General features: G+C 47.0%; 3 protein-coding genes across 6 annotated transcripts; 2 read left to right on the top strand and 1 right to left on the bottom strand.

The window, feature by feature from the left end:
* The first annotated feature begins 874 nt into the window (after positions 1 to 874).
* syvn1 (synovial apoptosis inhibitor 1, synoviolin) lies at positions 875 to 8578 on the top strand. 3 transcript variants are annotated; one of them, XM_079269110.1, is made up of 17 exons: positions 875 to 1026; positions 1710 to 1732; positions 2188 to 2341; positions 2431 to 2523; positions 2672 to 2824; positions 2951 to 2999; positions 3506 to 3609; positions 4288 to 4414; positions 4497 to 4596; positions 4807 to 4872; positions 5624 to 5740; positions 5960 to 6117; positions 6316 to 6462; positions 6616 to 6750; positions 7128 to 7311; positions 7418 to 7548; positions 7651 to 8578. In XM_079269110.1, exons 3-17 carry the CDS (start codon positions 2210 to 2212, stop codon positions 7872 to 7874), a joined length of 1920 nt encoding a protein of 639 aa, XP_079125236.1. In that variant the 5' UTR covers positions 875 to 1026; positions 1710 to 1732; positions 2188 to 2209; the 3' UTR covers positions 7875 to 8578. The 3 variants fall into 3 exon arrangements, with proteins under 3 accessions (XP_079125236.1, XP_079125234.1, XP_079125235.1); XM_079269108.1 differs by lacking the exon at positions 1710 to 1732; XM_079269109.1 differs by lacking the exon at positions 1710 to 1732 and having other exon boundaries at positions 2183 to 2341.
* A 1143-nt stretch (positions 8579 to 9721) lies between these two features.
* On the bottom strand, positions 9722 to 14136 carry gpr137 (G protein-coupled receptor 137). Its single transcript, XM_079268254.1, has 8 exons — positions 13941 to 14136; positions 12902 to 13372; positions 12554 to 12603; positions 12226 to 12460; positions 11629 to 11778; positions 11210 to 11335; positions 10995 to 11113; positions 9722 to 10703 (listed from the first exon to the last, which is right to left on the bottom strand). The coding sequence occupies exons 2-8, from the start codon at positions 13274 to 13276 to the stop codon at positions 10607 to 10609; spliced, it is 1152 nt and encodes a 383-aa protein (XP_079124380.1). The 5' UTR covers positions 13277 to 13372; positions 13941 to 14136; the 3' UTR covers positions 9722 to 10606.
* pld7 (phospholipase D family, member 7) lies at positions 14130 to 21729 on the top strand. Of its 2 annotated transcripts, none has more exons than XM_079268252.1 (12): positions 14130 to 14444; positions 14936 to 15037; positions 16305 to 17240; positions 17450 to 17631; positions 17867 to 18041; positions 18130 to 18244; positions 18961 to 19088; positions 19222 to 19425; positions 19632 to 19771; positions 19972 to 20137; positions 20233 to 20332; positions 20897 to 21729. In XM_079268252.1, the coding sequence occupies exons 1-12, from the start codon at positions 14325 to 14327 to the stop codon at positions 21097 to 21099; spliced, it is 2571 nt and encodes an 856-aa protein (XP_079124378.1). In that variant the 5' UTR covers positions 14130 to 14324; the 3' UTR covers positions 21100 to 21729. The 2 variants fall into 2 exon arrangements, with proteins under 2 accessions (XP_079124378.1, XP_079124379.1); XM_079268253.1 differs by lacking the exon at positions 14130 to 14444 and adding an exon at positions 14479 to 14755 and having other exon boundaries at positions 20897 to 21728.
* Positions 21730 to 22074: the final 345 nt, after the last annotated feature.

Genomic DNA, 22074 nt, shown 5'->3' with positions numbered 1-22074 from the left:
AATTTAATTAGTGAATGAATGAAGCCTACAGCTAATTTCTGTTTGCTGTAAAGCTTTCAGAGTATTAATACATCTGCCGTGGCTCAGAATGATAGTCCTTTATGATATCCAATTACATTACACCAGTTTCATTTAAAAACATTTATTGGCTGAAATGGAAACTTCAACCAAAATAGTTGATATTGTCCTTTTGTGTAATCTTTACATCAGCTTTGGGTTTATTGCCCATGCTTTATGTTTCATATAGCAGGGGGTGAATGTGTCATTGATTTTTACTTCTCTTAAGGAGGAATCCTTATCCCAATAGAAAATGCATTCCAGTGAACACACCAAACCTTAAACTAGCAGAGATTAGAAATGTGAGGAGTGAGCATCGGAGACAGATCTACTTACTTCAAAACTTCCATTTCTGAAACTCAAAAGCATTTTTATAAGAGGGTTACCACTTAATTTGCGCTTATATTTGCTGATTGCATATTCCATAATCTCTTAATATTTCTACTTGTAGTATTGTCTACCTGTGCACAATCACCCCCCACAGTACAGTGATGTGTAATCTAACCATGGAACGCAGGACCGGCCTGACGACTTCCGATTGGTCCACGTTGGTATTTACCGTAAATCTCCGTAAAGGTGGGTCGGAGGCCACCTAACATTTACTTTTACAAATACAACTTGAAACGCGCTCCCAAATAAAAGCATTGATTACTCAACTGTGTACGATCATTTCTCTTTATATCTGCTCTTTACACAGAGTAACTGATGGAAGACGGGGAGTGTTTCGGTGATACTTGAAAATGCTTTTGCGTCAAATTACCGTAGCAGCCGGATGTGATGTGGCTCCAAAGGAGCAAGCCAAAGATAAACACGTAGCCAGACGGATAGGGGCGAGGATACTACATGTTGTAAAGAGGCTACCTTGAAACGGTCGAAATGGAGTAGCCGCGGAGAATATAGAGATTTTAGTAGGCCAGGAGTCATCCGTCAAGTTAACGAAGGAGCAAGTCTTCCGCAGACATCGAGTCGGTGAGTCCGGCAGAGCACTGACAGCTGTTACCTGCTAGCTAGCTAAAATAGCTAACACTAGCTAACTAACCTAATTAGTTACCTGCCTTTGACATGTAACGTTAGCTAGGTAGTCTCTGGAGTAAAGTATCGTCACTAATACAAACTAATATATAGTCAGCGTTCTGAGAAGTGTGTAGCTAGCTTGTTAGCTTAAGTACGTTTCTCGCTTTCTTGGTAAGCTATCACAAGTTTGTTCGTGTTTTTGAGACTTCATTCTTACCACGTTAGCTTTAATGTCAGCGAGCTAAGTTGGCTAAGAGAGCTGCCTCTTCTCTAGGAAAGTACACGTTGTTGGTAAGCTACTTTAATAAAAGCAGGAAATAAGAGATAAGCTAGTTTACTACGTTGCATTCAATGAGAGAAATGCAGCTCAGGAGGGAGTGATTCGATTCAGTACCTGCGATTAGTGGGAGTGTACACAATGCTAACAAGTGCACTGCTTAGCATCCATGCAGGAGGAAACGAAGCAGAGCGAGCAACAGTTTCATTTAGAACATTGTACGTGCATTGACATATGATCCATTGTGTTCTGTTGTCTGGCCTAACAAAACAACACTAACAATATTCACCTAATACTCCAGCTCTGACTTTGAGATTTATTGTCATGTAATGCTTTATTGATTGTAGCCTTTCATTCATAGTGAACGCTATTTCCAGAAAAGTGGTAAGAGAATAAATAAATATTTTTTTAGGTAAAGCTCATTAAAATGTACTGATCATATCGCTGAATTCAAAAGATTATTTGTAGTAAAGATTGACACTTCGGTTCTCAAACTCAACACTTTAGTTCACCTGGCAGGTTGACGGCTCGCTATTTTCTCCTCTCTCAAACAACCCTAAAGCACTTCTTTTATGTAGTTAACAGGAGAACAATTTGGCTAATGAAATCCTTACACTGTGCACACAAACAGTGCAAATATGGTCGATAGTCTCTCTCTTCCCCCCCCCCAATCAGTATCAAACACATCACTGCATTGCTTTCACTGGAGCCAATCATTGTGGTTTTTGGAAATCATTTTTATTTGCATGCTGCTCCGCTACAACAATCAGCTTTCACTTGCAACAGCCTTCCTCTTCTCTTCCCCCCCCCCCCCCTTCATCCGGTTTCCCCCAGTGCAGTACATCTGTAGCTGAGTCTGAGATGGTGCGAGCATTCTTGGTGACTGCCACCAGTCTGGCTCTGACTGGGGCCGTGGTGGCACACGCCTACCTCCTCAAACACCAGTTCTACCCGACCGTGGTCTACCTCACCAAGAGCAGCCCCAGCATGGCGGTAAGGGGGCGATTTTTGGAATGAGTTGTATAGAAATGTTACCCATCGTTCAAATACCAACGACAGTGTGACAAATCCCGCTTCTTCAGGTGTTGTACATTCAGGCCTTTGTGTTGGTGTTCCTGCTGGGAAAGTTCATGAGGAAGGTCTTTTTTGGACAGCTACGGGCTGCAGAAATGGAGGTAGAGTTGTTGTTTTAAAAAATATTCATCACTCCCTTGACTCATAACACACATTCAGTTTAATATGCAATGCATGGTCTCCGTTGCATCTATATTGGCCCCTTTTGTGTTTGCGTGCATTCACGCGCTCTGTCCTCTGGGCCCTCAGCATCTCATCGAGCGCTCCTGGTACGCTGTGACCGAGACGTGCCTGGCCTTCACTGTGTTCAGGGACGACTTCTCCCCTCGCTTTGTGGCCCTCTTCACACTCCTGCTCTTCCTCAAGTGCTTCCACTGGCTGGCTGAGGACCGGGTGGACTTTGTGAGTGATGAGAGCCGGAAAAAACCCAACGTCCTTATCTTACGCAGTTTACTCAATCTACTGTAATCGGGTATAGCACATTGTTTAAAGGTAGAAATGAAATCATGTTTGTCTTTTGTCTTGCAGATGGAACGTAGTCCAAACATATCTTGGATCTTTCACTTCAGAGTGTTGTGTGAGTACAAGTCATCAGCCACGTCAGAAATCATTCTGCCCTCCCCTTCTGTGTTGGCCTTATCTTTTTCTCTGGCTCTTTCTGTCGTATCGACTCTACAGATGAAACAAGTCTTGTCTCAGTGAAACTGTATGCAAATCAGTGCTGTTTGCACAGGAGGCCAGCTGCACCACAGTTTACCGGAGCCCCAGAACAACAGACCACCAGAATGATATTAACAGACCACAATAACACAATCCAAACACTCCTACGAAATCCATTCAGTCATCTTGTCAGATGTAATTTAGCAGCCAACTATGTTTGATTTGAGGACATATATCCAGTTAAGAATAAGGCCCGTTAGCTATTAACATTTTATAAAACCTGTCCATCAGACATGTTTCATAAACACTTGTTCATTCTGGGCCTAAACCAAGGTGTTGTTTTCTACGTTTCTGTGGAGCTTCTGCGTGGAGGTACCTCGACCCCTCACAGGAGTGTTAGTCAGTCTTCTTTATTTCCTGCAGCTCTCATGGGACTGCTGGCTATCCTGGACTTCCTGTTTGTCAACCACGCCTGTCACAGCATCATCACCCGAGGAGCCTCAGTGCAGCTTGTTTTTGGATTTGAGGTTTGTCATTCTTTAGTTTCAGCTCATTTTGAGCTCTTGTGTTTTCCAGCTGTGAAAGGCTTCAGGACTCCAGACTGGCACCACTGGTGCTAAAAAGCTTCTCTGCTACAGCATGGTGTTGGTGACGGAAACAACTCGGTATATTTACTTGAGTACCGTACGTGAGCACAATTCTGATGCTACTTCCTACTCTACTATGTTTCAGAGGGAAATACTGTACTTTTTACTTCACTACAATTATTCATGATGAGTAAATGAAATACAATGCGTTGTTACGCAGTCAATTAAACCAACCACTGGTATAAAGAAATGAAGGGAGCAGTAACATGCATCATACATGTTACTGCATCAATAATAATAATTTAATATTATAATATATCAAAATCTTAACAACTAAATGAGCCCATTTGGCTGCATAGTGAGTACTTTTACTCCATATCGAGGTATTTCATCAAAAATATCAATGGATTCTCTCCATATAGCCCCATCATAACCCATCAATAATATGGGATTAGGAAATAAACCGTTAAGACATGTTGGAGATAAAAACAACCTCTTACTTTAACCCTTCTCCTGCTATGTTCTTGTGTCTGCACACGGTGGTGACAGATCACACATATATGCTCATATACACACAACAAAGGAGACTTTGGCTCACCTCCTCTCTGTGCCCCTCAGTATGCCATCCTGATGACCATGGTGCTGATGACCTTCATCAAGTACCTTCTGCACACCGTCGACCTGCAGAGTGAGAATCCCTGGGACAACAAGGCCGTCTACATGCTCTACACCGAGCTCTTCACAGGTGTGTGTGTGTGTGTGTGTGTGTGTGTGTGTGTGTGACGATGGCGGACATACTCAAACATCGGTTGATGTTTTTATCCCAGGTTTCATCAAAGTGATCCTGTACATCGCCTTCATGACCATCATGATAAAGGTCCACACCTTCCCCCTGTTTGCCATCCGGCCCATGTATCTGGCTATGAGGTGAGCAGCTGTGTGCCTCTGTGTTTGTGGGGGTCAGAGGGTATGTTGAGTATGTTGTTGTTAATTCCACTACTGTGATATATAATCTTAATGATGATATTTCATATTTAATTCCAAACTGTAAGTTTAGCACAAATGTCTATGGATCAGTTTTGAACTCTTATTTGAGATGTTCTGAGTTTGCTGCTGTTTTCCTTCTTCTCCTCTCAGGCAGTTCAAGAAAGCCGTAACGGATGCTATAATGTCTCGGAGAGCCATCCGCAACATGAACACACTGTGAGTTACACGGGTATTTGTTGTTGTTGTTTGTTGTCACTGTGCAAGGAAACGCAGTTTGAAGGCCCGTTTTGCTGCCGAACAAAAACGTAGAAAACAAAACGTTATTATATGTGGAGAGTGAGGGATGAATACAGAAAGAAGCTGACCTATTGGGGAACAGGCTGTGGCTGGAGTGGGTTTTGACTTTTTAATATCCTATCAGCTCTGCACAGGCACCTCTTGTCACCGATAAACGGGTACCAATGATGTTCTGGGCGGCTTTAATCACCCGCTGTAGAGCTGTCCTGGGCCGTGCACATCCCATGATAGTTTGTAATGTTTGCAGTCAGGATGCTTTTTTATTGCTCCCGTCTGAACGATAACAAGAACTTAGCGGGGGAATTTTGCATTTGTGATGGAGGGGGGGTCTTCGCCTCATTTTCTTTCTAAAATCAACAATCATCACAATTGTGTTCAGACTTTCCTGGTTGCACTGTTGTAATAGTAAAAATTATTTCCCAGCGCGTCTTTCTTATTAATTTATACAAGTTGGGTTTTAATTATCATTTGATGACATGGACTACAGCCCACATGCAAATGAGAGTAATATCTTTAAAAGGATTGCAGGAGAACATGCACACTGTTACACAGCAACTCTGACCAGCTCTGACTTAAGTTTTAACAAACCCGACAGTACGTTTAGATATATAGTGTGAATAAAACTTCAGCTCATACGTTTTCTGCTCTTCCGATCTTTGCCTGCGTTCAGATACCCCGATGCTACTCCTGAAGATCTGCTGGCCTCTGACAACGTCTGCATCATCTGTCGAGAGGAAATGGTCACGGGAGCCAAGAAACTGCCTTGTAATCACATTTTCCACTCCAGGTAAGTCCTGTGATCAGCAGGAAAGATGCTTGACCGCAAACAAAACAAAAACGACGTAGATGTCGGGACGTGGTCAGCATCTACAGTAACCGATGGCGCACGCACTTCCCGTACTTAAACAGTAAACCAGTCAGTGAAGCGAGCCCTTTGTGTTTACACGTTGCCGTTTGTTCTTGCGGTACTTTGAATAATGTCGCTGGCCTCCTTTGCTCCCCACAGCTGCCTACGCTCCTGGTTCCAGAGGCAGCAGACCTGCCCGACCTGCCGCATGGACGTCCTCCGCGCGTCCAACAACAATCAGACTCCGGCCCCGGCCCAGGCCCCGCCCCCTGCTCCCGCGGCCCCTGCCAACGCCCCCGCGGCCCCGCCCGCCAACGGTGAGAGTAAAAAAAACATCCTGTTCTGTGGATCTTTTTTTAAGCTACATTTTAAGGAATTCTGTAGACAAATTAGACAATCCTGCTCTTTTCATAACTAACGAGTCAGATTACGCTGACCACTTTGCAGAGCACACTAATCATATTTTTATTTTTCCTCTGCATATTTTGGACTCTTGTGTTCCGTTTCCTCTCCAGTGGCCCCAGGCATGTTACCCGGCTTCCCCCCCGGCGTCTTCCCCTTCTGGGGTCCCTTCCCTGCGGTGCCCCCCCCTGCCGCAGCGGCTGCAGCTCCGGGTGCCAGCGATGCGCCGCAGAGCAGCACGGAGGCCACACAGGCCGCCGGTAAGGACGACGCTCACAGTTCACCACGGCACAAAGAGGGGACAAGAAAATCCCGACCCGAAGTGTCTGAAGCTGTTCGCTCATGTGTGTTGTTGTAATTTATTCATTTATTTTCTACATGACATCTCGCCAAAATGCTGTTTGTTCCACCAGGCTCCAGCCAGGGCGCCTCGTCGACCGCAGACGCCGCTGCAGCTCCAGGATCAGCAATGCCGGGCTTCCCCTTCTCCTTCCCGCCTCCTCCCTTCCCCACTGCGCCATGGCTCATGCCTCCCCCTCCGGCCTTCGGTAAGACTCTCTGTACCTGCAGACTACAACAGATGTACGCTTGGTGACTTGACACTCTTATTGTCAATAGATGCCGAGAGAGACGGGGAAGTGCGTTTCTCAAATAGAAATAATTAGACATTTTGAAATGCCTGTGGGTGAGTCATGGAGGTGATGACGTTGTCTTACTTCTTTGTTTCGCACCTCTGTTTAAGGAAGTGTTTTAGCATTACCATAGCAACGTTCTGTGTGAAAGTCCCACTGCATGTGCAACACGTTAGTTTGTCCATCAAACAGTCCTTAACAAGCCGTAACCCTTGAGGTCACATCACCTGATGGGATTTTTGTTAATACTGAACTTAAATATTTGTGTTAATGCCCCTCCTCCTCTCCTCCAGTGTCGTCCATGCCTCCTCCTCCCCCCTCTCTGTCCCGGCTGTCCGAGGAGGAGCTGAGGGACCTGGAGGCGGAGGGTCGACGGGGCCTCGAGGCCCGGCTCCAGTGTCTCCAGAACATCCACACCCTGCTGGACGCCGCCATGCTCAACATCCACCACTACCTCAGCACCGTCACCACGCTCGCGTAACTGAGCCTCCTCTAGTTGAACCGAATCATTAAACGCAGCCAGCCTTATTCATGCTTTTCACAGTAACGCGTCATTGACCCTCTGCCGCTGTGTTCTCCACAGTCCACAGAGGGCCGAGGGCGGCGCCGGAGCAGCGGCCGGCGGGACGAACGACGCCGCCGCTTCCCCTCCTGCAGCTGACGGCAGCGCGGACAGCCCCAGCCAGGAGAAGGACTCTACCAGCTCTTCCAGCAGTGAGTGAACTCACAGTTCACATCAACTACAAATGCTGTTTCAATTAATAACAAACAAAAAACGTATCATTTTGATTTAAATGAGTTTTTTTCCGTTTCCAGCTGAGCAGCTGGACGGAGCCGCAGCCTCCCCTCAGCCAGCTGACTCTGCCTCCACCGCCTCGGACACGGAGCCGAAAGAAGAGCTGGACGACGGAGTGGCGGGCGCCGCGGGGGGGGTGGACGGGGACGGAGAGCCCAACGCCGCCGAGCTGAGGCGCCGCCGCCTCCGTAAGCTGGAGACCTCGTCGTCGCCGCCGCCGTCCTCACCCCCTCCTGACAACTGATGCTGGTGCTCTGACTCGGGACACGTTGCTCTGGACCGGCAGGAACTCTGAGCTGATAGATGGTCGACTTTGGTTCTTCATCGCCTCTCTTCCTCGTGGCTCTCGCCTTCCACAGGCTCAGGTTCCCGACCGTCGTCGAGTAGGACTCCGGCTACCGGGAGACGCGATGATGGGTACCGCTCACCTGGACCGCTTCTGTGTCAGAAAGCAATAGCACGACTCCTGTTGGTTTTTTTATTTCACCCCTTCCCCCCCCTTCAGAATGACTACTGCAATAAGAGTACAGCAGGTGTTTGTAGGTTTAATCAGGCGGAGGAGGAATTTCAAACCCATTTATCTGGTCGGTGTAATGGAGACGATGTTCGGATGTGTGTTTGGTAGTTTTACTGTCGGTGAGGTCTTTGCCCACAATTTTGATTTCAGTTTAATTCAGTTTCCTTTTCGGCATAAAAGGTGGTCAACGTGTTACACAGCGCCTGGATCGGTGTCTCATCCAGAGAATTCAAATGGTGGGAAGTTTATCAGCTGCTTTGGCTCTTTTATTTAATTTAATTTTTTTCTTTAACCTTCACTCTTCTGTCGCCACTGCAGTCGCTGTATCCTACCGATTGATTTGAATGTGTACATACTGTATAAAGAGTTTTAATAGGATGATCTGTACATAATGCAGAATAAACTTTGACTGAAATGGCAGTGGCACAACATGTACCCTGGTGTGTGTGTGTGTGTTCAGACTGATTCCAGAGAACACTTCTCTTCAGGCGTCCGAGCTTTTAATGTTGCCTTTGAATGAGAGATTGGGCTGTAAAATTAAAACTAATCACTCATGTGCATATGTATTGATCTTTAGACATATTTTCAAAAAATATTTTGGAAAGAAGTCATTTTTTCTTGCCAAGAAGGCTAAACCCAAATCCCATCCAGATTATCATATCTGCTTTTATTATTGTAAATGCAATGTTGTTGTTAGACTTGTGTTTCTTGCTAGTTAAAGGAAAGAAATGCTTTCTTCCAACCCAAGTACATTCATTTATTGGAAACATTATTTTGAATTTATGTTCAGAGTACCAAGCTAATTATTTTCCACATAATTAATACCAAATTACATCATTCTTTAAGGAAACGTCCTTAGAAATGATTTAGGAAGTTATGCAGAAATCAGACTTGTAAAATAAAGTGCAGCCAATATAAAAGACCAAAACAAATACGAGACCCGACCTTCACGGATGAATAAACATTTAAAATTCTAAAACATTCTGTCGTGCCTTGGAAAGGAGCACGAAGTAGTTTGTAGTAAATAAAGTGGTCTGACGCGGTGCTTTCTGCTTAGAAACGGGCCAAACAAGATCCTTTAGATTGTTTTATTGGTTTGCTGTTTACATAGTAAATATCAATCATGTGGTACAAATATAAGTGACTTGCTGTGAGGAAGCCTCGTTCCAGCAAAGACGGAAAGGAAACTCATTTGATTTTTCATAGAAAATAAGTTAAACGTACATCAAAATACAATTGCACAGGAAGGGAATAAATCAAAAGCAACTTCTAAAAATTAAAAATGATTAAACTTCGCAAAAGTGACATAGAAACCAAAATGGCAGACAGCGGGCCTGAAGGAAACAACTGGACGAGGTGAATACCTGCAGTGATGAGACTAGAAGAGACACAACCTGCTGATGTGGAACTATTTATCATAAGTGCCAAAAGACATGACTGGTCTTAAAGAAACAGAACACCAGATGCCAAAAGTGACCCGTTGATACTAATATATATATATATATATATATATATATATATATATATATATATATATATATATATATATATATATATATAATTAGTGACTTCACACAGAATCAGAGGGATGTGACCTTCACAAAACTGCATCTTGGTACTGTCAGTGGTTGTTTCCAAGGCTCATCACATGCTGCAAGCTTATCGTCTACGTTATGTGCATTAATTACCTCCGCCAGGAGGATCGTGCGCGTCTGTGCGTGAGCGTGCACCTCTGTGTCTGTCCACGGCTAGCCTCGCATTCTGCTGCAGGACAATGCGTAATATTTTGGGTGGCCGGTTATGGCCGCAAGCTCAAGGGCCTCTCGTGGTTGCGGCGACTCACACTTTCTCAAAACACCTTTTGTTTTCCCGTCTCATGCCGACTCCTCACTCGCTGCTCTTAACAGTAGGGGCCACTGGTGATGACACAGTTGAGCGTCATCAACTGTCACTACTCTGCGCCCACAATCTGAAGTGAGGGGATTATAGTTTGCACACTTTTATTGTTTGAGAAGGTGTTTTATGGCTCACAGCGAACTGAACTCGACAGCGGTCGGTTCAGACCCACCTGGCGGAGATCTGCACTCTCCTGACAAGGAATGCATACGAAGCTAAATGTGCAATTGTTAGGGAATAGTAATAGCTAGTTCATCTTATTAATCAACAATAGCACAATGAAGGATTTTAAATATGCTAACACATTGGAACTTAATCTCGCACTATTGCTTAGAAGATCACTGATCACAATGTTCTGTCTGTCGGGGCTTCTCCAGCCAAGAAAAGAAAAGAAAGAAATTCTATATATTCTCTGTTCCAAAACTACAAGGTGCATATTCAGTGTTTGTTGATGAATTCCTGAGGTCTTCAGTGCAAAAACTGTCCACAGAGGGAGGTACTACTGGGCGGCAGCTGTGTGCGGTCTGCCCTTGAGATGAATGTCTGGTGGTGGGAAGTGGAGGTCAGTTCTGGGGGGTGGAGTAGAACGAGTGGTGCTGGTGGCTCTGGTCTGGGGGGTTGCTGGCAAACAGGAGAGGAGCGGTCTCCGCTCCGTACCAGCTGAAACGGTGAGAAGAAGCCCACATGAGAACACTTTATTAGTCTGTTCTAGATGTATTAAGTGCGAAAGTGATCTGCAGGTCAATCAACGACTGAACTGATTGTGTATCTGCAGCCCGACATGAAATAAACAGCAACGGATCACATTGGAGAAGCTGGGGCTGAACGGGAACGTTTGCATTTGATTTTCCTTGATAACAAACTTCAATCATCAATCAAATATGAAAAGTGGACGAGCAGCTGTCTGTTGACTGGCTCATGGTTCCAGCTCCACCTGTGTGATGACAGTACCTCGAGTGCGGATGTGACCCGCGTGCCCATGGAACACTTGCATCTTCGTCGCTGCCTTGAGGGTCATCAAAGAAATAGGGACGAGGTAGGACCCTGTTGTTGATGGCCATGCTGGTGGTCTGTGGAAAAAAACAAAAAAAACACAGCTTTAAAAGACTTTCACTGCTTCGTGTGTCATTTCTACGGGGTTTTTTAAATCCGATTGTGCCGACTACCTCTTGAGCCGGCCGGCGAACTCTGAAGATGAGGATGAGCAGACTGGTCGGGAGCAGCTCCCATATGAAGAGGATGGCGCCAAAGGCCAGGTAGCCCCGGTCGCCCAGTTCACTTCGCAAGTCAGCCTGCACACGCACACGCACACGCGCGCACACACACACACACACACACACACACACACACACACACACACACACACACACACACACACACACACACACACACACACACACACACACACACACACACACACACACACACACACACACACACACACACACACACACAGGTATCTCGTGGTGTGTTGGCATTTTTTACTGGCCGTGGCTTGTCGTGAAGTTTTTTGAGATATGAAAATATCGACAACCGTTACTGCCGACTGGAACAACGCGCTGCGCTTTCGGACTGAAGCGCTCACCTGGTCGGAGACGTTGTACCAGTCAAAGTTGAACGACTCCACGCGCTGGCTCTGGGACAGAATGAGCACCGTCAGGTTGTAGCAGGCTCGGCTGGCAAACAACAAGATCACTGCAGCTCCCAGTGTCGCTGTGCGGCACACTGTGGTCCCCTGGTCAGGGAGAAGAAGAAGACGCCGTCAGTCTGGAGTACAACCAGAACTACAGAGAAGTGGCTTGTGTTTTAGGGGGCGCTGCAGTGACTTGTATTGCACTTCCCTAAAGTATGCCCCTAGAATTCCCATAATGCAACTCAATATTCCCTTTTAGTAGACCCTCCCAGATTGGTAAACAGCCCCAATTCCAGTTTGTACGGTTATAAATGTGTAGTCTCCGAGCCCAAGCCGAGACAACCCTGATGACGTCATAGTGATGTCACCAGGGTCACTTTCTCAGACTTGACAAAACTCCTCCAGAGCCACAGACGACATGAGGCTGAGAGTAGGACTAATCATGAGGGGTCAACTAATCTTGACCCCTTTGATACATATGTTAATTTCCACTTTGTATTTAAAATAAAGTCAACGCTGCATCACTTCAAAGCCCGATGGCGAGCACACCTTGCTGATCAGGTAGGGGCTGGTGGAGCGCGAGTGTCTGCTCAGCAGCAGCAGCAAGGCGGCCAGCAACACCGCGTCCAGGATGAAGAGCAAGTCGTTGACCAGGACTCGGACCAGGACCAGCTTCCAGGTCCACTCCCCCGACCCGCCGTCTCTGTCCCCGAGGGCCACGCAGACCGCGTTGACACAGAGGAAGACGGCGCTCAGGGTGCCGTACATGCACCGCGCCAGCCACCTGAGGACAGGGATGGATCAGTGCTCATCCAGATCAGGGTTCAAGAAACAAGGGCTCGATACTGTATTATTCTGACAGTAGAGTGATACTTACACTCCTCTGTCAACGTCTGAGCTATACGTCTCTCTCACTCTGAGTAGCACCTGTGGTACAAGAGAGAAATACGCAACAGAGTAAACACAAACGTGACAATAAGAAGGAAACTGAAAGGAACCACTTCTTTCTTTTCAGTCTCTCTAAAGCTCCACAAGGTTTCACTGAAAAGCTGTTATGCAGACGGCTTGTGAAATGAATTCCCCCTCCTCAAAGACCGTGAAACTTGTTTTTACTTTCACTTATCTATGGCATAACATCTTTTTTCATCAGTACTCCCCTCTACATTGCAGCAGGTGTGTCCTAGTTTCAAGAAAACAGCCGCTGTCCTGCTCTCCCCGGTCTTACCTGAGTGAAATACAGGCTGATGAGGCTGAGAGTGAAGAACTGCAGACAGACGGGGAAGCAGTAGAGCAGCCAGTAGACTGTGACGGGCAGGTGGTTGGCCTGCAGAGCGTTGCAGAAGTAGAAGGAGAACAGGGTGGTGCGGATGGCAGCCCAGAGCAGGCAGAGGAACAGGAAGACGCTCTGGTAGCTCCATCGCTTGTGCCTGTAGAGGTAGAGGTGCCAGAGCTGCGCGTACACCACCAGGAACAGAGCGGCGTACATGGTGATGTAGAGGATGGTGAAGCCCAGCTGGACCGACGGGGCGACGGCCGGATGCAGGGGGACAGGGAGGGAGGAGGAGTTGGGAGGAGGGGCGGCTGTGACCGGAGTGTCCATTGGAGTGCTGACGGGACGGACTAACTGTCCGTCATCACACAAAATACAAACTGCTAAACCTTGCCCCGCTCAGCCCGAACAGTTCACATGGGAGGCCTGAAACAAAATGACCAGGGGTCAGCACTGAGCAAGAGACGGGCAGTATGGAGGACCAATAGCACTAATATTTCATATACACCATGAGACCTTATGAGCCAATACTTTTGTCTTCTAATATTCTGCAATGACCAATAGTGAGTGAACAAATATTGCCAGATCATAAGAGATTGTCCTACTGCTCTTCTTCACACAGGAACTTTCATTTTCAGGTGCTTTTCTTCAGTATTTCAGAACAAATTGAAGCAGAAATCTGACAGACATGTGATGCTCGTGGGACATCACATTGTACACGTTGTTCACGTGCCCTGGGTATTGTTCAGTGACCTTTGACACTCAGTAACCCAGCTAGCTAGCTACATGTATCTACTTTGCTCTTTGGAAGATAAACAACCAGGTCGGTTCAAGTTCCGCTCAGGCAGCTCAACAACAGCTCAGCTAACTGAAACTAACTCTGTCCACCAGAGTGAATGTCAACTCTCCCGTCGCTCTGTCACGCTCTTGCTTTCTCGCAATAGAACACCAAAATGTAAGAGCTGTCAGTCATCACGTAACAACAATAACAGACCTGATTTGAAGTGAACACCGAGCTCCTGGACAAACAGCAGACGACGGCGATCCCTTGTTTCCGTGTTGTGTGCTCTACGTGAGTCTGGTGGGCGGAGCCACTGCTTTGAATCCAACCGCCAATCAGCGGTGACGGGAAATCGCGGTTTCTTCAAGTTGTTGTTTACTTGTCTCGAGAAGCACGGCGCGTTCATATCGGGTTAAACGTTACGGGTGTTGTTTTAATGTCACTGGGAAAGGTGTTTTAATAACCCTGGCTGCTGTTCAATGCGGCCCTTTCTATACTCGACTTTAGCCAGAGTGGAGTCTCATCAGCAAGTCAAACGTGCCTGCTGTTAATCTCGTGCATCACGAAGGGGCTGCTGCATTGTTTACGTGGTCCAACATGTCGATGGTGCTGCGATCCAGAAGGTCCATCCACCCCAGTCAGGCGATTGAGGTGGAGTTGCTGCCGCCGGAAACTCTGAGGAGGTCGACCCGCCCGCGCGGGACGGCTACGTACGCGGTGGGTATTTTTATAACTCAGCTCCTCCGCCTCCTCTTCCTCCCTCCGCTGCGGAAAACTTCACAGTCGGCCACGTAGCTTGCTCGCTAACATCAACGACGTTAGCTCTCCAACCCGAGAGAAACGCTCCAGAAGGGCTTATATAGAAACCCGCCTGCCTTAAACTGTCGTGTATATATCCTGCTTTTACTACTTTACGTATGTCATAGTTGTTTATCCGGTTAGCATAACCGTTAATAGCTAATAACTGCATCGCGAGCGTCAAACCCCTCCGCCCAGCCAGAACTTACCTAGCAAGTTACTGCATCATGGTAAGTGGGTTTTTTCCCACGCTGACGGTGTTTACTATGTGAAGAAGACAACACGACGTCTTTACTTTTGGCCTTTTTTGTAGGTTAAAATACACGTCCTTGAATCGCAGACTGTGGAATATAACCGGTGCTTTGTTGCGGCGTCTCGTTAACTGAACGTTACCGATCTTGTCCCGTCAGGATTTGGATGATTCTGAGTTTGTCCGGGGCGAAGTGATGGAGACGCTTCCTAGTGTCCCTGCTGACCTGGAGGAGGAAACTGCTGAGGAGGCTGGTGTAACGGTAGTCTATAATTCACCACACACACACACACACACACACACGCCTCATGCCGTTAGGTGCTTCGTGCAGGCCGGAGAATCGTATCCACCGAGACCGACTGGATAACTGTTATTTCTGCAGCCACGTGGTGAGAGAAATGAAGCTCTGTGTCTGTGCTGCAGCTTGTTATCACCATCAGGAAATATTCGCAGACTAGTGCGGAAGAGTCCTAATCTCATTCAGCCGAAACAGTCTACGGTTGTAGAGCAGTGAAGCTCTATATTTAGCATCAGGACAACACGACTTACATACAATGTTGGACTGTCAGTGTAAGTCAGTCAGGCTTTAAGTTAACGTATTTATATTACTATAAATTGTAGTGTAAATCCCCAAATATGTTTCAAGTAACTTAAAAAACATGTTTGTAGTCTAACTGCAAAATGTCCTGTTCGGTGTATATCATGGGTGTAATTCTTAAAAAAAAAAAAAAATCTTATTTGAAGCATCATCATAAAAAAAATAAAAAAAATGATGTGCTTTTTTCAAACAAGAGACCATTGGCTGACATTGATATTTGTCCCAAAAAATGCTGTATCAGCTGGACGGGATAGTTTTTTTTTCACAGCAGACATTGTGTCTTGTCATTGTGGGACAAGCACAGGTGTTGCTGATAACATTAACGAGGGCCCTGCTGGCTGATTCATGTGTCCCCGGTTAGCGTGACAGTGAGCCACTATGCTCTATGGCAGGGCCCTGAAACCGAAGCAGCTCAATGGAGTCCACCATGAATTATTTACACCAGGGGTTGTCCTACTGTGACAAGTAAAAACTGTCACTGCACAATAAGACGAGTACAAATTAAAAACATTGGAGGAAAATAATCACTTATTAGTAGCAGTTCAGCAGCATCAATGTAAAGAAAATGAAACACTGTTTGGAAAGTTACATGTCATTGTTAACGGGAGGACTACAATACATCTTGTAAAACCAATGCAGCAGCCGCAGAAATATGACCAGCAGAGCGGCCACGCCTTCATGCTACGGAAGCATCTCCAGACTATATGCAGTGTTACTGTATCGTTGTTACACAGTGTCAAGACACGGGACAAAAGATTACAATGTCTTTTTAACTGCTGGCTTTAAAAAAAAAAGAATTTCAGGTGTTATGTGCAGCTAAGGATGTCGCCATAGAGCCACTGGGTTAAAACTTAGATAGATTTTCATATATAAGCTACACACAAGATGCATGTTTGTTTGTTTTCGTCTCATAAAGTGCTGTCTTCCTCAGGAGCTGAAGTATTGCAGAGTTGTGCTGGACCGCCTGCGGGTTGACGACAAGGCTGCAAGAAGAGAGCTCGAGGAGAAAGAAGACATGAACCGCAAAGGCGGGAAACCCGTCTCCCGGATCCCCACTTTCCACAAACGACCGGCCATTGCAAGCCAGGCCCCGGAGCCGCCCGCTCCCAAGAAAGATGCCCCAAGTGGGAGTGCGGAGGCCTCGACATCCAAGCCGTGCGACATCAGAGAAACGGCACTCCCCCTCCCAACGGTCCGCTTCCCCAATGTGGGCCTGGAAGCCCCCTCTCTGTTCGGCAGCACAGAACTAGCAGCAGCAGCCCGTAGTCCCCTGGTTACTGCACCCAACAGCTGGAGTTTGTCCGAGTTTGCGCAGTACTCGTCAATGACTGCGAGCCCCAGGCCTGCCCTCAGACCAGAGCAAGGGTCAGAGCAGCACGTACGAGAGCGAGACCAGCGCCACGCCTTTGAAACAGAAGCTGGCGCCGCACAGGATGACCCAGAAAATGAGTATGGTGTTGTGGTCAGAAGCAGGATCACCCTCACCGCCTCTGGAGACATGGCAAAGTCGGTGCCTCCGGACATCCTTCACTCGATTGAGGTTAGCAAAAAGAAGGCTATTATGGACGAACGGCCGCCGTGGGAGACGGAGCCGATGCACACGTTCGAATTTAGGGAGTGCAGATCCTCGTCAGACGTTGAATGCGAGGACGAGTCTGCGGGTGAGGAGTCTGCGGGTGAGGAGTCTGCGGGTGAGGAGTCTGAGGAGTCTGAGGGCCACGATTCAGTGGAGGAGTATCGCGAACCGCTCACAATAAACCAGCCCGAGGTTTCAGATCTTGCCGAAGAAAGAGCCGACGTCAGCGACTCCACCTCTCCTGTAGCGCCAGAGAAGCCCGCCAGAGCTCAGTCAGCCAGGTCAACTAAGGTGAGCCGTGTAGATCTTACTGCCTCATACTGTTGTCTCGGTGGTCTCAGCAGAGTCAGCCACACACAAAGGAATGTCACCTCGCCCTGCAGTGACAGCTTTGGCATGCAAACACGGTCCTCATCTGTTTCCCAGTCTCCTGTCAACGCGGTCATCGTAGCTTCACTCATTCGCTCACGAGTTAAACTGGTGCTGGTCTTGTTCCGCAGAGCTCGGGATGCTCCAGTTTCGCCCTCTTCTGCTTCCTGCCCACCACCTTGCTGCTTCTAGGGGGGTTCGGCCAGCACGTTTGGCACTACGGCCTTCCCCTGTCCGTGGCTCAGCTCGCAGCTCAGCTGGAGCTGCACTGGCTGGAGGGCTTTGTACCGGAGCCTTGCAGCACCGATTGTCGGTAAGACGCTTTGTTCTCGTGAGCCATTAGCTGCGAGATTTTGTAGCGGCCCGGGTTCAAATCCGGCTCATGGCGCTGGACTGCATGTCGTCCCTTCTCTCGCCCCCTTTTCCACTCTCAGTCTGTCCTATCTGGTAAAGACAAAGAGGCAAAAAAGAATCTTCTCCAGTTTAAGATGATGGCGGTTTTGTTTGTAAGTGGTTGTAGCTTTAGTGTCTCTGCCCCCTTTGCTCAGAGTGCAGCTGGTGGAGAGCATCCCTGAGGGTCTCTACCCATCTGCTCCCTCATCCAGACGGAGCATCGCAGACAGCTGGCTACGTCTGCTGGACAGGGCCAACAGCTCGGTGCATATCGCCGCTTTCTACTTCACTCTGCGGGGCGACGAGTTCGCGGGCTCCTCTGACTCTCAGGTGAGCTCAGTGGCATGCTCTAATCTCATGCTGCAGTAATCGTTTGAACCTCCAATGTGTGTGAAATCACGTCTACACACTTTTGTAGGGAAGACTGGTCTTTGAGCAACTTAAACGGCTCAAATCCAAAGGTGTGAAGCTCCAGATCGCCGTCAACGCCCCGCAGACCTCAAGTGAAGACACGGAGGAACTGGCTGCAGCAGGTGCGTTGTCACCCACAGTATGGATTCCGTTGGCTCTGTGTCGTGTGTAAAATATCACTGAACTAGGCCGCATCATTTGTATGTTAAAACACACACACTAAGATTCATTTAATCTAAGATTAGTTCTAATCAGAGTTTAGCAAAACTAGGTTTAAACTGAGCAAATGTATAAGTAAGCAGAGCTCTGTTGCACAAAAAAACTAGTCTTGATTTTAGAAAATTCAAGTTTAAACCCAAATCAAAGTTTAATCTGCTCTTTAGTCCTTAAAACATGATATTGTTTGTTCGTTAGCCCAATGGAACACACGATGGCTCAACAGAAAAGTTGTTGGCTGAATTAATGCAGAAATATGCCAAAATAATATTTAAAAAAAAACGGACAACAGCAAAATAACACAAACCAAATATAAACACTGTAAGAAAAAATCCATTTGAAAGTTAAACTCAAGTGTAATTTAACTTAATTCTGGACCACACTTTTAATTGGTGTTTAAAGTTCTAGTGAAACACAATAAAATTTGATCTGGAGAAAAAACCTACACGGACGTTTTCCGAATTTAAGCTGGTTATAAAGTCTGGTAAAAGTTATAAATGTGATTTAAAAGTCAAACCACCATGATTTAATCAGGTTTAAAATGAACTACTATGTTCCAACACGTTGGGGTGATGACTGCAGTCATTTCTGACCGTCTGTGTGTTTTTATTTTTATTTCCAGGAGCAGAAGTCAGAGAGGTAGACCTGAAGGCCGTCACTGGAGGCATCGTCCACACCAAGCTGTGGGTGGTGGATCAGAAGCACTTCTACCTGGGTAGTGCCAACATGGACTGGCGCTCTCTGAGTCAGGTAGCACGGTGTCCGCGTTAGCGGTCGTATATTTGACCTCAGTTGAGCTGATGTGGCAGCAAGTCCACAGCATTTCTACAGACTCGAGATGTCAGACAGGAAGTAACCCCTCCGTGTTCTTTGTTGAAACGAGGTGAAGGAGGTGGGCCTGTCGGTGGAGGACTGCAGCTGCCTGGCTCAGGACGCCTCTCGGATCTTTGGGGTGTACTGGAGCGTCGGCGGTGCGAGCAACGGCTCCCTGCCGCCGTACTGGCCGGCTCGTCTCTCCGCCCTGTCCGGCTCCCAGAATCCCCTGCGCCTGAAGTTCAACGGAGTGCCTGCTCAAGTCTACCTGTCTGTAAGTACAGATCGACTCTGCCAGCTTCCTCCAACAGGAAGACACATTGTGCAGATTTCAGTGGACTAGGAGAATAGCATTTACGTCATCATGTGACAAATTAGTTTGAACCATTTTCACATTAAAATAGATTATCCTAAGATAGCATGTGCTCTCTGGTTGCTCCCGTTGTTTCTCACCTCCTGCGTTGCATCCGTCTCCTGCAGAGCTCCCCTCCGCAGATCTCCGCCCGCGGCCGCTCCGACGATCTCTCCACCCTCCTGTCCGTCATTGACGACGCCCGGAGATTCGTTCACGTCTCCGTCATGGACTACCTCCCTCTGTCTCAGTACACGGAGCCGCTCAGGTGACCCCAGTGACTACCGCTGCACTGTTACAATGGTAGACTCAGACACACTGGTGTGAATACATGACAGGAAAATGCATTCTCCTGTGAAATCATTTTTGAAGTAGCGCACACATCATCCCTTCCTCCAGCACCAAAGACATCCTGGTATCGGCCCGTCTTCTCGAAAGCTAAAGGGTTGGTTGGTCCTTCTCTCTCAGGTTCTGGCCGCCCATCGACTCGGCCCTGCGTGCTGCGGCCTGCACCAGAGGCGTGCAGGTCCGCCTCCTGGTCAGCTGCTGGGAGCACTCTCCCGCCCCCATGTTCCCCTTCCTGCAGTCCCTGCTGGCGCTCAACAGGCCTCATTTGAAGTGTGACATTGACGTGGTGCGTTGGGGTTTTTCTATTTCCTGCATGATGACGCAGTGACTTAAACAGAATGCTGTTGTATCCTAAACTCCTGATATTTTGTCTCCGTGTAGAAAATATTTCGAGTGCCTTCAACAGCGAAGCAGATGAAGATTCCCTTTGCTCGAGTCAATCATGCCAAGTACATGGTCACAGACAGAGTGGTCTACATAGGTATGCTATCAGCAATTACTGACGTCATTGAAATCATCCAAAGATTGAAAATCTTCTCGGTAACAATGAGCGTAGCTTTTTTTGTACTCCAACACAACAAACCCTGACTACTCCGGCACTGCGCTGTCCAACTCTCACTCACGTTTCCACCGTTGTCTTCTGGCAACAAGTCACATGACGCATTAACAAACAGAGAAGTAAAGAATACGGTTTTATTCCTCGGTTGGGTCCATCAATAGAGTTGTCGGACACGTATGATAACAATCTGAGACTGTCGGTGGCAAAAACAAGTCAGAGGCTGCAGCGTCCAAGCAAACAAAGACCAAAGGTACCTCTGAAGTACAGTTATGAGATACATTTCAGAGGGAAATATCGTACTTATTGCTCCCCTACATTTGCCTGACAAGTACCGGTACTACTCATTTTGCATATTTTGCAGATATTTCATGCAAAACATTTAATTTGCTTCTGAAACACGATGCTTTTGTTCAGAGAAGAAAACCTCGTAGTCCCATCAGCTCCTGTGACGGTCGTGCGTTCTAACTGACGTGTCCGTGTTCACAGGGACGTCCAACTGGTCGGAGAACTACTTCACCCAGACAGCCGGAGCGGGCTTGGTGGTGAACCAGACCGGCTCTGTGGTAGAACAAGGCCAAGAGACCCTGCAGAGCCAAGCGGAGGAGCTGTTCCTCAGAGACTGGACGTCCAACTACACCAGCAGCCTGTCTCTGGACGACGTGGACGTCTGCCCCCGCGGCCCACACTGAGGGGTCCTTGTTCAATAAAGCACATTGCATTGTAGATGAGCATCCTGTCTGCTGCTGCTGCCACTTGAACTTTATTGGGCTTCTGCACAATCCGCTTGCTGGACCGTGTGAATACACACACTTTATTTTATTGCCGTTTCCCAGCCAGCTGCCTGGTTTTTGTATATCATTTTTGGGTTGTTTTTTTATATTTTGTTGCAAAACGTGTTATTTTTATACTCGCTGTGCTCTCTTTGTATAATTTAATTTTATGCCTGGAGCATTCTGTATATTTTCCCTTTAAACATGTCGGTGCCAAGCTTCACCAATCTCACGCAGGAGATAAAACATTTCCAAAGAGGTTCATACACCAGCGGCCATGTTTGCACTGCTGAAGCAATCTGTGTGTAGTGAAACCATGAGATAGGTCAGTCCATAATGCTTGTAAATACTATACATTTTCCATTCATAACTGACCTGTCTGGCTCACGAAGAAACCCAATTTAACAGTAAATAGTGAGCATGCTTTCTTTTTTTCTTTTGGATTAAAGTGTTCGGGAAGAAAACGGACTTCTCTATAAACTCTGTTTGACTATTGATGTTTGTTATTAATGGACCTGTCCCTTCAGTAACTGAGCAGTTTACTGGATGTTTCGGTAGAAATAAAACCTTCATGGCTACAATGAAAGGAGTGTTGTCGACTCATCCTAACGACCAAACCGGTTTCTTACTTACCTCTCCTGTGTTCTAGACATGCAGGTAGCTTTGGTTGAATTGTGCCGCTTTCAAAGGTGCAATACGTGGAATTCAGAGCATTAATATCGCAGTAAACTATTTACTGTGTAGAGATATAGTGGAATAATGTCTACCTGAGCAGAGAAGTCACACCCCGTCTGTTATCAGACCTTTTGAGAGGCAACAGAAATTCTCCCAATCCCATATATTACACCTTCAATGTATTTATCTCTGTCAATGGGATTTAATTTGTGCTAAAAC

This window comes from Melanostigma gelatinosum (assembly GCF_949748355.1).
Source record: "Melanostigma gelatinosum genome assembly, chromosome: 5".
NCBI classification, from domain to species: domain Eukaryota; kingdom Metazoa; phylum Chordata; class Actinopteri; order Perciformes; family Zoarcidae; genus Melanostigma; species Melanostigma gelatinosum.
This window is presented reverse-complemented; position numbering and strand designations above follow the sequence as displayed.

Coding starts and splice junctions, on each gene's coding strand:
- syvn1 (XM_079269108.1), top strand. CDS start 2,210: ATGGTGCGAGCATTCTTGGTGACTGCCACCAGTCTGGCTCTGACTGGG. Junction 5,741..5,959: donor AATCACATTTTCCACTCCAG/GTAAGTCCTGTG, acceptor TGCTCCCCACAG/CTGCCTACGCTCCTGGTTCC. Junction 6,751..7,127: donor GCCTCCCCCTCCGGCCTTCG/GTAAGACTCTCT, acceptor CCTCTCCTCCAG/TGTCGTCCATGCCTCCTCCT.
- gpr137 (XM_079268254.1), bottom strand. CDS start 13,276: ATGGACACTCCGGTCACAGCCGCCCCTCCTCCCAACTCCTCCTCCCTC. Junction 11,336..11,628: donor GGTACAACGTCTCCGACCAG/GTGAGCGCTTCA, acceptor GTGCGTGTGCAG/GCTGACTTGCGAAGTGAACT. Junction 11,114..11,209: donor TTCGCCGGCCGGCTCAAGAG/GTAGTCGGCACA, acceptor TTTTTTCCACAG/ACCACCAGCATGGCCATCAA.
- pld7 (XM_079268252.1), top strand. CDS start 14,325: ATGTCGATGGTGCTGCGATCCAGAAGGTCCATCCACCCCAGTCAGGCG. Junction 18,245..18,960: donor GGAGGAACTGGCTGCAGCAG/GTGCGTTGTCAC, acceptor TTTTATTTCCAG/GAGCAGAAGTCAGAGAGGTA. Junction 19,089..19,221: donor ACTGGCGCTCTCTGAGTCAG/GTAGCACGGTGT, acceptor TGTTGAAACGAG/GTGAAGGAGGTGGGCCTGTC.